Source organism: Siphateles boraxobius, unplaced genomic scaffold (assembly GCF_051911475.1).
Source record: "Siphateles boraxobius isolate OS27281-9 unplaced genomic scaffold, OSU_SipBor_1 111, whole genome shotgun sequence".
Classification (NCBI taxonomy): Eukaryota; Metazoa; Chordata; class Actinopteri; order Cypriniformes; family Leuciscidae; genus Siphateles; species Siphateles boraxobius.
The window spans coordinates 712,385-727,772 of NW_027508713.1; the positions used below are offsets into that span (position 1 = coordinate 712,385).

Genomic DNA, 15,388 nt, shown 5'->3' on the forward strand with positions numbered 1-15,388 from the left:
ATCAATATACCATGGTACATGTCCCATTGTACTATTAAAAATACTATTATATATACTATGGTACATGTCCCATTGTACTATTAAAAATACTATTATATATACTATGGTACATGTACCATGGTACTATAAATATACCATGGTATATGTAATATGGTACTACAAATATATCATGGTACATGTACCATGGTACTATAAATATACCATGGTACTGTCAAAAATACCATGGTACTAGTACCATGGTATATACCATGGTAAAATTTCTTATGGGATCCAGATGATTTCAGTTTTTTTAAACCCATAACAGTCTTTTAATGACAAGTCACAAATAAAAAAATAAAAATCACCCTCCAACATTTATTTATTTTATTTTCTCAACAAAATCTATTAGCAGAAAGGATGGGTAAAACAGGGTTCGTACAAGGTGCTTAAATTGCTTGAAGTAGGCCTACTTGAATTTGACTTTTTGAAATTTAAGTCCTGGAAAACCCTTAAAAAATCAGCCATATTTTTGAAGAGGTACTTGAAAAGTGCTTGAATTATTAAAAATAGGGATGCACATACCGAGCTCATGTACTCGTAAAAAAAACTCTGATACCAACAACCGATAGGCCTACCCATAGATATCCATAATAAAGGCTAGATGTCTTATGGCGGAGCCTCTATTGTCATCACCGTCGGCCATCTTGTCACAGGCAAGCTTTCTGAGGGGCTCTGTGGTACCTAATGTAAGATTTGTGATAAGCACGAACACAAATACTCTTATCTCGTTGAAATCTTGACGGATTTACAAACAGTTTGGTTTCTTACAAATGGTATTAACGTGGCTATAATTCTGGAAGATTATTTATTTATACACTTATTATTCATAAGTATACAGTGGGATAACTACATCTCTGACCGTTTGAAAATCGGTAGAAAATTGAGCAAGTTATGATTATTTAAAAAGTGCATGCACCATTAAAACACAATGTTACGAGTGAGCGAGCACTCGTGACAAGATGGCCGCCAGGAGCGGATGTCGACCTCCATTGGCCGGCAGCGCGGACGAGACATCTAGCCTTTATTATGGATATCTATGGGGCTACCAGTCAGCTGTGGCGCGCGAGCTGATCAGAGAAAACCGCGTAGTGGATTGAGCGCGCAGTGGCACAGACACGCGAGCTGGTCGAGCACATCACTTTAAACAGACATCAGTGGAAGGTTTGTAGATCAGTCGGATGTCAATGGCAAAGAAAATCAAACGATGGGGTGGTGATGGCGCAGTGGATAAGACACATGCCTTTGGTGTGAGAGACCCGGGTTCGAATCCACTGTGAGACACCAATGTGTCCCTGAGCAAGACACTAAACCCCTAGTTGCTCCAGAGGCGTGCGACCTCTGACATATAGCAATTGTAAGTCGCTTTGGATAAAAGCGTCAGCTAAATGAATAAATGTAAATGGAACGAGGCATGCTGCTTATTATTAACGTTAACTGACGGGAGAGAGCGCAGTTCTGTTGAATGCTCTTGATTTCTGATCGTGTGTTATTTGGATGAAAAGTAAATCGTATATGTAAGTAAAGTAAAGTGTGAACTGTTACCTGATTTATCAATAGCGAGTGATTCCATATTACTGGACGTTTGCAGTCAAGAAGTTCCATGAACGCAAACATCAGCGCGCGCCCCGCAAACCTGCGTCTCCGCGCGCGAATACTGAATAAATTGTGTTTCACGTCTTGCGCTTGTACGGACGAATTCACACAGATTTAAAAACGCCCATCTTGGCGAGTATCCTAGTCAGTTATATCTCAAGTGAACGTAGCCATGTTCAAACGGAGTCCGAGCGTGTACGGTCTTAAAGGGGCAGCAGTTTAATAAACCCACTGCTGTTTTAATGTTAATCAAACAGTGGACAAATAAATTACTCACTGCTCTTGACTAAATAGGCTACCCTTTTCAACTTTACAAACATATCCATCTACTTTTAATTTTTCCAGTAATGAATATGCATTTTTTTTCACATTTGATTACTTTATTCAAATTTCTGTAGCCTACCTATTAGATCTACCCGAAAAACTAAAAAAAAAAAAAAAAACACTGTTTATTTCATTTGTAGCCTTTCTTTGTTCTATTGTATTTATTTGTAAGTTGATTATTTGTTCTTATTTAGTTGCTGGCTGCTTATCTTTAATAATGTTTTAAATTCGCATTAATTAGGCTGGCAGTTTTTGTTGTAGTATCAAAATTGGATTAAATAATTGATATTTCACTGGTGTCTAAACATTTGTACCAATGACCCAATCCTCAGCACTGACCCTTCTGGAGCTGCTCTAGTCTAAATATGTGCTGTGCTATTCAATGAAAGATAAAATATGATAGAGCATTCGAATGTACAGCAACAGAAGCTCATGCAATGCATTTTAGCAGGCTTAATTAAGCATGAAAATAATTGAAAGAAATATATATTTAATGAACAAATTAAGCCAACTAATATGATTCCATATTCTTTTGGTTTATCTACTTATACATTTAAAAATGACAAATGCAGTGAAAATTCAGGGATCGGTTACGGTATCGGTATCTCGTTCTGCAAAAAGTGGTATCTGTGCATCACTAATTCAAAATATTGTAATTTTTTGTTTTTGTTGTTGAAAAAATACATGTTTCACGCTAAATAAATGCTGCAGCCCATCTGTGATAGAGCTATTTCTCATATGAGCATGATATTAAGTATATGATAAGTATATAATACAACTTTCATTCTTCAGGTCAATCATACGGTATTAATGGGAAACAAATCAGTTTTAATATCCTTTCATTGTTTTAGGTGTTTTCCAGCGCTGGTCTTTGGATTGACCTCTATGAAGTGAAACATCAGATACCATATATATTTAGAGTAAAAAAATAAAATGAAATAAATAAAAATAATAAAGATATTGTTTGATAAGTGCCGATTGAAGTCCTTGAAATCCTAAAAAGTAGTGCTTGAAAATAGTTAATAATTCGTTACATTTATATAGCGCTTTACATAGAAGGAGGAATCTCCTCAACCACCACCAATGTGCAGCATCCACCTGGATGATGCGACGGCAGCCATATTGCGCCAGAACGCCCACCACATACAAGCTTACTGGTGGAGAGGAGACGGTGATGAAGCCAATCAGTATATCAGTATATGGGGATGATTAGGAGGCCATGATTGACAGAGGCCTAGGGGCAAATTTGGCCAGGATGCTGGGGTTACACCCCTACTCTTTATCGAGGCACATCCTGGGATTTTTAATGACCACAGAGAGTCCTTGAAAGTCCTGGAATTTCATTTGAGAGAGTCTGTATGAATCCTGGTAAAACCACAAAGTCGTAAAAAAAATTTGCACATTCTTAGTCCGCTTCCATTTTCACTTCCCCAAATGCATTTTCTTCTTTTTCATCTTCCTTTTCATCTTCCTTTTCATCATCATCTTGCAAGCTTTTAAGGAATTTCTCAGCTTCATTAATGGAAGAGCAGTTTTCTCCATTTGAAAGCTTTACCCTTGTATCAGCTCCACAACAGCTGAGGCTTGCTTTAAGCTTTCTTTTAGGGAAGGTAAAGACCTCATCCTTATTGATGTGAAATACGAGGCTAAGCTGATCCCACACATAAAACTGCTGTGAATCCATGGTTTGTGTCACTGCTGTTTTTCCATGGATTTCCAGTTGATAGTTGTGGGTTTCACAAATGGCTTGTGCTTTCCAGATGATCTGATTTCCCTCATAAGAAACCAGTGGGCTGGGTGTAAGCAGTGGATATCTACTAAACTCCTCATTAAGCTGAGGGCTGTGAACAAGAACACCATACTCAATCTCTTTCTTGAAAAGTTTGGTCCAGTATACCCTGAGAACCGGCTCTTCGCCCTCACACATCTGCTTCTTGTAGGCCTCCATCAGTTCAGTCAGACGAAACGTGAAACGGAAGTTGCCGAAGCGTGAGGTTTCATTTATGAATGCTGGTGATGTGGTGAATTTACTCAGGAACGGCTGCTGAGCTGCTATTTCTTCTTTGCTTCTGTCTGGGAATGAACTCTCGAGGAAACGCTCCTCGGCTGCTCTTATATCCGCTTCAGTGATATTCAGGCTCCACCATGAAAACTTATCGTTATTAAGCCAATCTGGTTCATATCCCTTGAATCCCTTCGAGACCCAGCTCAAATCTTGTTCAAATCCCCCTGAGTCCCAGATCTCCTTAAGGATAGTTTTGTTAGTGACATGGGTCAATTCCGTGATGTGAAATTCAACTGGAGTTGGATAAGCTGTGATATCTTTGGAGAGATAATTTTGCACTTGTTGTTCTTCTCTTAAATCATCTCTCGTTTTCAGATTTTCTATGCTGACATGCTTTCCCTCAAGATATAACTCTCGTGTTCTGTGCTTGTTCCATCTTACTCTGAAGCGGTTGTCTGTCTGAGAAGATAAAGTTAGTTAACAGTGAGTTATACAGTACAGTAAACATAAATACAACGCAAAGGTTCAGAAAACACACATGGGACACAAACACAAAGGACATGAAGTGATAGTGGCAGCAATTATGGTTAAACTCATCAGTGTTTAGTAATAAAGCAAAGGGAACTTGGCACTGTTATATATTACAGTAAACATATATTGTTTAATCATTTACAGATATTATATCCGTTTTATATCCAGTTTGTTTTAAAGGGATAGTTAACTTTAAAATGAATAGTCTGTCATCATATACTCACCCTCAAGTTGTTTCAAACCTGTATGAATTTCTTTCTTCTGCTGAACACAAGGGAAGATTTTTTTGAAGAAGGTCGGTAAACAAACAGTTAACTGGAGCCATTGATTTCCATAGTATATATATTTTTCCTACTATGGAAGTCAATAGCTCCAGTTAACTGTTTGGTTGCTGACATTCTTCAAAATATCTTCCAATGTGTTCAGCAGAAGAAAGAAATTCATAGAGGTTTGAAACAACTTGAGGGTATGTATATGATGACAGAATTTTCATTTTAAAGTGAACTATCCCTTTAACTGTAATGTTATAGTGAATTGTCTAAATAGATATGAGGTCTAAACAGTAAACATGTTGTGTACAGAATATTAACTAGATGATACATTGTTTCATCCTACTGAAAATATTTTATTAGTTGTAAAATGCTGGCAAATATGATGCTGCTATATTTTTCTGACTTAAAAAACTCTGGAAATTTTGTCTTGTTAGTGACATGAGCCACTTCCGAGATTGTGAAATTCAATAGGAGTTCAATAATCTGGTATTTTCTTTGAAAGATAGTTGGATTTTTTTTCTCCTTTTATGACTAGATTTCAGATTGTTTATCGCGATGTTTTCTCCTTTACAGACTGATTATTTTGCTTGTCGAGCATTTCTTCTTTCATTGAAGTTTGCCTGGAAAGATAATGTACATTTATTTGAGGTACGTTTCATTAGCCATATACATATACAATATACATATACAATGAAAGTTTACTTCTGCAGTGCGCAAATACTATAAATACTCTGGACAATAAACACTGATCAGTAATACAGGGGGCACAAAGTAAAGGACATTTAATGGGAATGACAGTGATATCAGCAATAGTGTTAATCGAGTGATAAAGTGTGGTGTTTGGCACTGTCACACAGTAAACACAAAGATTACATCCACTTTTGTATGTTTGTTATTTCTAACTGAAATGTTACGGTGAATAACAAATATGAGGTCTAAATAATCTGCAAAATGTGTACCTACAGCAGTTTAAAAATCAATAGCATATACAAAACATCACCAAAAACTCCACTGTTAAATTAACTCTCCTGAGAGTTTTCCCACTAAACAACATGATGTCCAAAAGATGTCTTTTCAACGTCTTTGTCACAAAAGTCGGACATTGAAAAGACGTCCACTGAGGAGCCAGAATGAAAGTTTTTATGACGTCTTTTTTTGACGTGTTCTGCACCTCCGAAATAGACGTTCTTGGACCCTCTTCGGACAAGGTTAAAAACTAGTTCAAATGTGGCCATTGTGGACATATTATCATCATTTATGGTCTTATTTAGACAATTTATATTGTTTCTGGACCAAATAAACACTCAGGATGCATTGAATTAAAACTCATGTTTATATCAATGTAATTTCCTTACATTGTTTTGATGAGGTTTAGATGTTGATGTTTCATTTTAAGTCACCATTGTGGTGATCAGTGTTTGCTTTAGTTGGGCTCTTGGTCCCAGTTCTTCTTACTTTAACTTTTCTTTGGCTGTTGTAATTGGGTATTTGTATAACACCATTGTTGTGGCAGAGAAAGCCAAGAAAAAGTAAGATCGGCTATCGTCAGCTCCTTGTTGATGATGACAAAATCACCAAAAGCGAGCATTTAATGTTGTGTTTAGACTTTTGTCTTTATATCTGGCATTTATAAGCCCCAATCTTGTGGATCTGCATTATTTGGACCAGTGCCATTTAAATGATTACTTATTTGAAGGTGGATAAAAAAAAGCATATGACACCAATCAAAACTGGCTCCCATAATGCATTGCGGTATGAATAAATTATGATCTGATTTGTCTTAGTAATTTCCTTTTCCTAATTGAATATTCTTTTTGTCACCATTGTTGAGATCCATACACTGATTCCTGATGTATGTGTGTGCCTAAAAAGAGATCTTTAAGAAATTCTTTGGAGTATATTGACAATGCTGAATCTTATGCTGTATTCACCAATATAAATTTAGGTCAGATAGTTGGCTCTATATGAGTTCAGTGATTCAGTTAAAATGATGATCATGTCTAACCATATTCAACACCATCTGTTTACATTATCAGTGTTCTCAACAAGCCTCGTAAGCCTATTTTGATCATACAGAACATTTATTGCAAAAGTTCTACGATCAAGTTTGGCTTAAAGGGGCATTCGGCAACCCTAGCTATTTCTTCGCTGATTTTCACTTTTGTTGTCGCATGTTTTCTCAACGAGCTCCACCTACAGCTGCGAGGCGAAACACTCACTTGCGGCCCCTCCTCCCCCTTTCTACCGCTGCTAATGTGCATTTTTGTTATTATCAGAGCCGGCCAACTTTATCGTGTGGAGCTATGTCTACCGAGGTGGGTAATACATCATACATATTGAGGGCGGCGTGTGTGTTTATGTCGATTTGCCATAAAGCAGTTTGTGTTTCTCACTCGTTCTCGCTTCTCACGAGACTTCCTATTTCCAGCTTACCGGGACGTTAATCCTCATGTTTCAAGGTTGGTTTTCCACCTAGGAACGTTGGGGGGAGCGAGGAAAGTCACCATTCTCACCAGAACAGGTTATTAAACAACCCAAATGATTTCTAAACGGTTTTATTAAACTGAAATAGTTGCCGAATGCCCCTTTAAGATGTCTATGGGAAACACAGCCCAGGTCATGATGGTTATGTGTCAATGAAATTACAATCCTGTAGTGTCTTGATTCACTAATCTCATCCAGCATTATAAACTGATTATACAAACATTAAATTTTTCTTTACAGAAACTAATTCCAGTAGTGCTTTTATAATCTGAAGTTTTTAAAATCACACACAGACATCAATAATCTACATATGAATCTCAACAATGGTGACAATCACACAAATGCTTCATTTTGCAGTTCATGATGGGAGCCACCAATCAAAACACATTCATGGCTCACATCATGCATTACAGCATGAATAAATTATGCAGCTGAATTGTCCTGTAATTTTCATTGTTTTTTTTAGAATCTCTGGGCTACAGTCACCAATACTAAAATGAGACATCAAGCCTATAGTCAGAGATTTAAACAATGACATCAATGACTCAGATCATTATATGACCATAATCATACAGCATCATCAAAACATATTGTGAGCAGGTTATGTTTTCTCTTGCAGTAACAAATGTGCTTTATAAACACAATGTGTAATAATCAGAGATAAACTAACATTAAAAAATGAAAAGGGTTAATTGTCCAACTAAAGCAAACACTAACCACCATAATGGCGACATATGGAAAATTCTATAAAACATTACCGTTCTAAACTTCTTTTAAATCTCAAGAACTTATTGTCATCAGGTGTCACCACTAGGGATGGGAATTGATAAGAATTTAACGATTCCGATTCCATTATCGATATTGCTTATCGATTCGATTCCTTATCGATTCTCTTATCAATTCTCATTGGTTGAGGGAATAAGTACAAATTTGTTTGTTTGTATTAACTCGCTTTAATATCTGATCAGAAGACACAGCACAGAGTATTAGTGGTTTGAACCTACACTGGTCTCACGGTTCGGTTCGATTACGATTATCATGTCATCGATTCAGTTCAATTCGATATCTCGATGCATTACGATGCACTGCATCCAATTTTCAATTTTACTTCAAAAGTGATGTGTGCATGCGCACGCCTGAGTCTCTCTGTGTTTTCGCCTGTTCGGGAAGTCGCAGTGACAGAAACAGTGACATTCCAGTTAAAGTTTCATGGGACTAAAGTCTGTTTATGCCATTAAGAAAATTAAATTCTATCAAATTAATTTTGTTTTAAAGAAATGTTCATTTAAAAGCAGCGCTCATTCATCAGTGTATAATGTTACCCTAGGGACGCGCGCATCCGTCAACGAGTCCGCTGTTGAAGACGATGATCCATTTATACGCACGCGTAACAACACAGAATACTTGTAATTTGACCATCGGGTGCGGATACCTAAATCAGATAACATTAGGCCGGGTGGATGATTTGTTTTTGGCTGCGGATCCGGGTGATATTGGAGCTCATGCTTACTCTAAAGCAGTCAGACTCTGCAGGCGTTATAACAGCTCGAGTGAACACGGCTAACGTGGTATTTCAAGTTAGTGGTATGATGTCACCGGGGTGACAAAGGCAGGCGGAACCTTTTAATCACAGCCGGGTTTCCGAGGGGAGGGATTTCCGGTGTGGGACCCGGAAGACTCCAGTTCCGGAAAACTCCGAGCAGAGACGGAGGATGATTAGTTGATACAAAACAGGTGCGGGAGAGGATGATTGCGATCGCGATTGGGACGCGTTGTCAGTTGGGAAGGATAAAAGGACATTTCATCTTCAATGAAGGAGGAAGGAGAGAGGAATAGCGGCGGGAGATATTCGGGTGAATCTGGAGATGTGGAGAGGAGAACTGTGGCGGATAAGAGATAAGTGCTGTTGATGTTTGGAGTGAGAAATGAGAAATCTGGTGGAGGACGTGATGAGAAGATAAGTGTTGTTGATGTTAGGACTGTGATATGAGAAATCTGTTTGGAGGATGTGATGAGGCTGCATGAAGTGTAATTTTGTCTTTTTGGAGGAAGTTGAATGCCCCACGCTCCATTGGAAAAAGTCCAAGAGATTGAGAGAGGTGCAGTGGACCAGACCCCCTGTCTCCGCCCTAGTTTGTGAGTGACGAGACTTTGCAGTGTTGTTCATTAATGTAAACACGTGTGCAGATTTGTGCGAGTTGCAGTTGAGCACGAGTGGAGGTGTAATGCAGTGACATTGGGGAAGCGGTCCTGGCTGTGGAGACATCGTCCGCGACTCATTGGATGGAGACCGTTGGAAGAAGTCATCTAGTGGTGAAATTCTCCTTTTCTCCTCTTTAATAGTTACGGGGCATTGTGAAGTGTTAGCTTTGCTGTGGAATCCTCATCTTCTCTCTGTCTGAGCCCTGTGAATGGAACTAGCTTTGCTGTGGAATCCTCATCTTCTCTCTGTCTGAGCCCTGTGAATGGAACTAGCTTTGCTGTGGAATCCTCATCTTCTCTCTGTCTGAGCCCTGTGAATGGAGCTAGCTTTGCTGTGGAATCCTCATCTTCTCTCTGTCTGAGCCCTGTGAATGGAGCTAGCTTTGCTGTGGAATCCTCATCTTCTCTCTCTGTCTGCCGGAGCCTTGTGAGTAGAACCAGCTTCACTGTGGAATCCTCATCTTCTCTCTGTCCGAGCCCTGTGAATGGAACTAGCTTTGCTGTGGAAACCGCATCTTCTCTCTGTCTGAGCCCTGTGAATGGAACTAGCTTTGCTGTGGAGTCCTCATCTTCTCTCTGTCTGAGCCCTGTGAATGGGACTAGCTTTGCTGTGGAATCCTCATCTTCTCTCTGTCTGAGCCCTGTGAATGGAGCTAGCTTTGCTGTGGAATCCTCATCTTCTCTCTGTCTGAGCCCTGTGAATGGAGCTAGCTTTGCTGTAGAATCCTCATCTTCTCTCTCTGTCTGCCGGAGCCTTGTGAGTAGAACCAGCTTCACTGTGGAATCCTCATCTTCTTTCTGTCTGAGCCCTGTGAATGGAACTAGCTTTGCTGTGGAAACCTCATCTTCTCTCTGTCTGAGCCCTGTGAATGGAACTAGCTTTGCTGTGGAATCCTCATCTTCTCTCTGTCTGAGCCCTGTGAATGGAACTAGCTTTGCTGTGGAATCCTCATCTTCTCTCTGTCTGAGCCCTGTGAATGGAGCTAGCTTTGCTGTGGAATCCTCATCTTCTCTCTCTGTCTGCCGGAGCCTTGTGAGTAGAACCAGCTTCACTGTGGAATCCTCATCTTCCCTCTGTCTGAGCCCTGTGAATGGAACTAGCTTTGCTGTGGAAACCTCATCTTCTCTCTGTCTGAGCCCTGTGAAGAGAAAGACAGTTCTGCTGTGAATCCGAGAGAAACAGTTCTGCGGGTAATTCTTACCTGTCCTCTACCTGTCTGAGCCCCGAGAGGAGAGCCAGTCCTGTGGCTGATTCCGTATTCCTCTCCGTCCACCCGAATCCTGTGAAGAGAGACAGTTCTGCTGTGAATCCGAGAGAAACAGTTCTGCTGATAATTCTTACCTGTCCTCTACCTGTCTGAGCCCCGAGAGGAGAGCCAGTCCTGTGGCTGATTCCGTATTCCTCTCCGTCCACCCGAATCCTGTGAAGAGAGACAGTTCTGCTGTGAATCTGAGAGAAACAGTTCTGCTGATAATTCTTACCTGTCCTCTACCTGTCTGAGCCCCGAGAAGCGAGCCAGTCTTGTGGCTGATTCCGTACTCTCCGTCTAGCCGAATCCTGGGAAGAGAGAGACAGTTCTGCTGTGAATCCGAGAGAAACAGTTTCGCTGATAACCCTTACCGGTTCTCTGCCTGCCTGTGCCCCGAGAAAAGAGCCAACTCTGTGCTGATTCCGTACTCCTCTCCGTCCACCCGAATCCTGTGAAGAGAGACAGTTCTGCTGTGAATCCGAGAGAAGCAGTTCCGCTGATAATTCTTACCTGTTCCTTGCCTGCCAGAGTCCTGAGAAGGACCAGTTATACGGCTGAAACCTCACCTTCCTCCAGTTGGCTTGAGGTTGTTTTTACTTAATTTATTCAATAAAGATTCTGTGTTTTTCTACATTACTTTGCCTCTGTGTCCTCTGTGGTGTTGGCTCCTCGCGGTGGTACGTGAGTCGGGGGCTGGGACGGCCGGTCATCTGGCGTCCACTCCTCCCCCGACCCGGTGACAATTACCTCCTGCATATTCTATTTGTGCGTGACATGAGCGCACACGCACTGTCTCTTCTCCAGGTCGTGCTTACCAGGTTGTTCATAAAAGCCGAAATGTGCCCAGATGTAGGCTTTTAAAGTAGTTGGAGCATTTTTAATTACTCACACTCGCGTCAAATGAATTGCATGCTGTGTGGCCAAATGTTTCTGCATATTGGAGGTAGTTCCCTTTGACGAAATTGAAATTTTACAAGTGTTGCAAGTGACCATATTGTCGTCTATTCGCGTGAAATATAACCAAAATTTAGAGCGCTCCTGCCTCGATGCCATGTTTTCTGCGTTCTGAACCAAAACAACGTAGCGCTTGTGTGACGTCATGAGTCATGACACATTTGTAACCAGCGGAACCGATAAGAGGAATCGTTAAGCAAGCATGTTAACGGTTCCAAGGAATCTTTTCACTGGGCACTGGTTCTGAAGAAGAACCGGTTCTCGATTCCCATCCCTAGTCACCACTAATGGCTAATCATCACTTAATTAATCACTTAATTATCTCATTAACTTCAACTCTTCAGTGTTAATTTTAACACCCTTTAGTGTGGACACATGTACACTGAGGAGTGTTAATTTAACACTGAAGATTTTGCTGTGTAAGAGCTACTAAAATAAGCCAAATAATAATATTTTCAGATGTCATTTGTTATCTACATTTATCTATAATTGTCTACCATTTGTTAAATGTTTTGCTTCATCAAACAGTTTTTCCAAAATCCATGACTTGTTTTTAAGCACTGTTTTGCAACTGACAGTTGGCATCATGCCCAGTGCATGTTTCCTTTCAAGTTAAAGTTGTCTTTTTAAAGTAAGAGCTACCAAAATAAGCCAAATGATACAATATCAGATAAAATTTGTTGTCTATCTACCTTGTGGTATTTATATGTATCATTTGTTGACTATTTTGCTTTATCAAACAGTTTTTATGAAATTAAAAAAAAATTAAAGTACTGTTTTATGCTACTGTTTTAAAGTACTGTTTTATGCAGTTATGCTGGTCAGAGACCTTATATCTTGTTTTAATAAATATAAAAAGGCCTCCTGTGACATATGTTTTGTGAAATATGTAAAAATGTGTTACAACACAAAATTATAAAATAAAACCTTGTTATGATAATGTGGTTTAATGAATTGAGTTTTTTTTTTATACAGTTAGCCAACTAATACACTTATATTTCAATAAATGAAAAATCCTCTAAATATATATCCGGCACCTGATTTTATTCACAACCCTCAGCATGGCCCTTGCTGAGTTTGAATTTGACACCCCTGATCTACACAATGACAGTGCTGCTATAATCCATAAGGTTAAGTTATCTCAGAAATAAAGCTCTCAATGAGTTGAATGATCCAGGTCAAAAATTGATTATGTTTAAACACAACCAACACCATCAGATCAACTTTTGTCTTTGTTCCTCTGACTGTTATAACTCAATTACAATAACCAATCTAAAAGTTGAAAATATAAGGGTCAAGAGTCCAACTAAACCAAACACTAATCACCGTAATGGTTTAAAAAAATTATCCTACAGTGATTCTGCTTGTTAGCATCAGGTGTCTTCAATGCTCAATCATCACTCAATTAATCACTTAATTATCTCATTAACTATAACACTGATTCAGTGTTACTTATTATAACCTTTATTTTACCAGGAAAGAAGCACATTGAGATTAAGAATCTCTTTTACAAGAGTGTCCTGGCCAAAACTGACAGACACAGCACGTTATGAGTGTAACAAATAACATCCAACAATACATACACATATACACACACAAGCAACTCTAATACAATTTCAATATCAAATACATAACTAGCTAAAACATCTACAGCCCGATGCGTCATTCTCCAAATCATTTAAAACTATTTTAAAAGTGTCCAACGAGACCAGATTCCTCAGTTTCAATGTACTTTGCAAACAATTCCAGGCAGAGGGAGCAGCAAAATTTAAATGCCTTTTTTCCAAATTCAGTCCGTACCACTGGAACAGACTGTAAAAATAAATTCCTGTGACCGGAGGCTATAGCTAGAAGGACTCTTTTTACAGATGTATGTACAAAGATATGAAGGAAGTAAACCCAGGATAGAGTTATAAATAAAAACATGCCAATGTTACTTATAACACTCTGAATTTGGACTCATATAAACACTTAGCAGTGTTAATTTAACACTGGATATTTTTATATATTCAGCACATATTGGTTCTCACTATATTATTTTGATGTGTCTGCTAGGATTTTAATGTCAAATTAAAAGAATTGCCTACTTACTGCGTTTGCCATTTCGTGAGGTTTATGTTTTCAAGAGAAGTGTGTTGTTCTTCTGCTCTGTCTTGAGACGACTGTGAGATCCGCTGCCGGCTTTTAAAGTCTTTCTCTCTGAGGACTTCCACACCTATGAGGGCGTTTCTTTAGAAACAAAACATCTCTCTTAGGATTTCCGTTTTCCGTTTAGGCCTCGGGCAGCTTCTCTGTAACCAAATGGTTTTTCTGGTTTCAATTGTTTTCCTGAGCATGCAAAATATCATGCTGTCTGTAACTGTCATGTCTTGTGTCCATGAGTCTCTCTGAAACTGAATAATGTAATGGTGATTCATCGGAGCAGTGACTCAAATGAAACCTTCACACATTGCAATATTTTGACGTCCCAGATCTCATGATGCAGTATCACAGGCTTTGTAATACGAATGTATTAATGGAACAACATAATTGTTAGATAAAAAAAAAATCTCAGTGATTCAGTCTATTTCATGATGATTATAAATCCATCAACAGGTAAATAAAGTCAGTCTGGTTAGTAATCTGGTAATGCTGTTTGCGTAGTTGTTTAATCCTCCTCTGCTGAGATTCACAGATTTAATGTCTTCTTTTCTCTTCAGTTGATTTCATCTAAGCCTGTGTCTGAAGTCAGTTGTAGTTCTTGTGTTTCTGCTTGTCTCTTTGTCTGTTCTGTTCTCTTCTTTCCTTCAGTGATTCGGCTTGTTAACAGGATTATTAAGGCTGAAATGACTCCATATTTAATATACACAGATTTTGTGGCTCAGATAAAGTCCAGTTCTGGTTTATTTCTTTGCTCTGGCTGACATGTGGCATTGCTATGGCCTGCTTGTGGCCCAGATCTGGCAAACAGGAAGGCCGCCCAAGGGCCGTCATTCCACGCTGCATGTGGGCCAGATCATCTTTCCACACGTGCCAGATGTGGGCCGGATCTGGGCCGAAACAATGTTGCTATGTGGGAAAAGACCATAAATAACCCCAAAAGCGTGATTCTTTCCACTACAATGACGGAAGGGTTAAATATCACTGTAGTAATATATATATATGTAACATATGTTGCCTTAATCAAAAATGTTCATTAACTTTAGCATTGCGCGATATATTTTAAAGTGATTTCCATCCTTTTGACAGATAATAAATATATTTACCTGTGAAAACAAACCTGGAAAGAAGAGACGTTAGGATTTGAAGAGAAAAATTGAGATTCTTTGTGCATTGAGTGAATTATTAATGGGATATATCTTAAACTAAATCGGGAGAACAGACACACAAATGTGCAGTATATGTTGTAATTTTTTCATACTATTACAGCGGATTGGAAAGGGAAAAAAGAAAATGATCACGCGGAAACGAATGCCATGGATATTCTTGTTATAACATGCAGACCCGTCGCTATGAGCGGGCCATAGGGGGCCGGGCCCGCCCAAAAAAATGCTTGTGCCCCCCCACTTGAGGCACAGATATTTTAATTTAATTTTAATATTATTATAGTTGCTCATTTTGTGTTGCATTAATGTTGGATTCTTTATCATTAAAATATTAAAAATATAAAGAAAAAATGGTGTGATTTAGTTTGATTGATGGGAATCTACACTGCAATAGCCTATCACGGCCTTACAAAAGAATGTTAGGCTACG

General features: G+C 39.0%; 1 protein-coding gene across 2 annotated transcripts; it reads right to left on the reverse strand.

The window, feature by feature from the left end:
• Positions 1 to 340: 340 nt before the first annotated feature.
• Positions 341 to 14,030, reverse strand: LOC143706401 (uncharacterized). 2 transcript variants are annotated; one of them, XM_077198272.1, is made up of 5 exons: positions 13,746 to 14,030; positions 11,072 to 11,149; positions 10,804 to 10,871; positions 10,653 to 10,731; positions 341 to 4,420 (listed from the first exon to the last, which is right to left on the reverse strand). In XM_077198272.1, exons 1-5 carry the CDS (start codon positions 13,755 to 13,757, stop codon positions 3,362 to 3,364), a joined length of 1,296 nt encoding a protein of 431 aa, XP_077054387.1. In that variant the 5' UTR covers positions 13,758 to 14,030; the 3' UTR covers positions 341 to 3,361. The 2 variants fall into 2 exon arrangements, with proteins under 2 accessions (XP_077054387.1, XP_077054395.1); XM_077198280.1 differs by lacking the exons at positions 10,653 to 10,731; positions 10,804 to 10,871; positions 11,072 to 11,149 and having other exon boundaries at positions 13,746 to 13,855.
• Between the last annotated feature and the right edge of the window lie 1,358 nt (positions 14,031 to 15,388).

Excerpts from the sequence above, each read along its gene's own strand:
- LOC143706401 (XM_077198272.1), bottom strand. Across the intron at positions 10,872-11,071 it reads CACAGGCAGGCAGAGAACCG|GATTCGGGTGGACGGAGAGG; the intron begins GTAAGGGTTATC and ends CTCTCTTCACAG. Across the intron at positions 4,421-10,652 it reads CTCAGACAGGTAGAGGACAG|ACAGACAACCGCTTCAGAGT; the intron begins GTAAGAATTACC and ends TTATCTTCTCAG.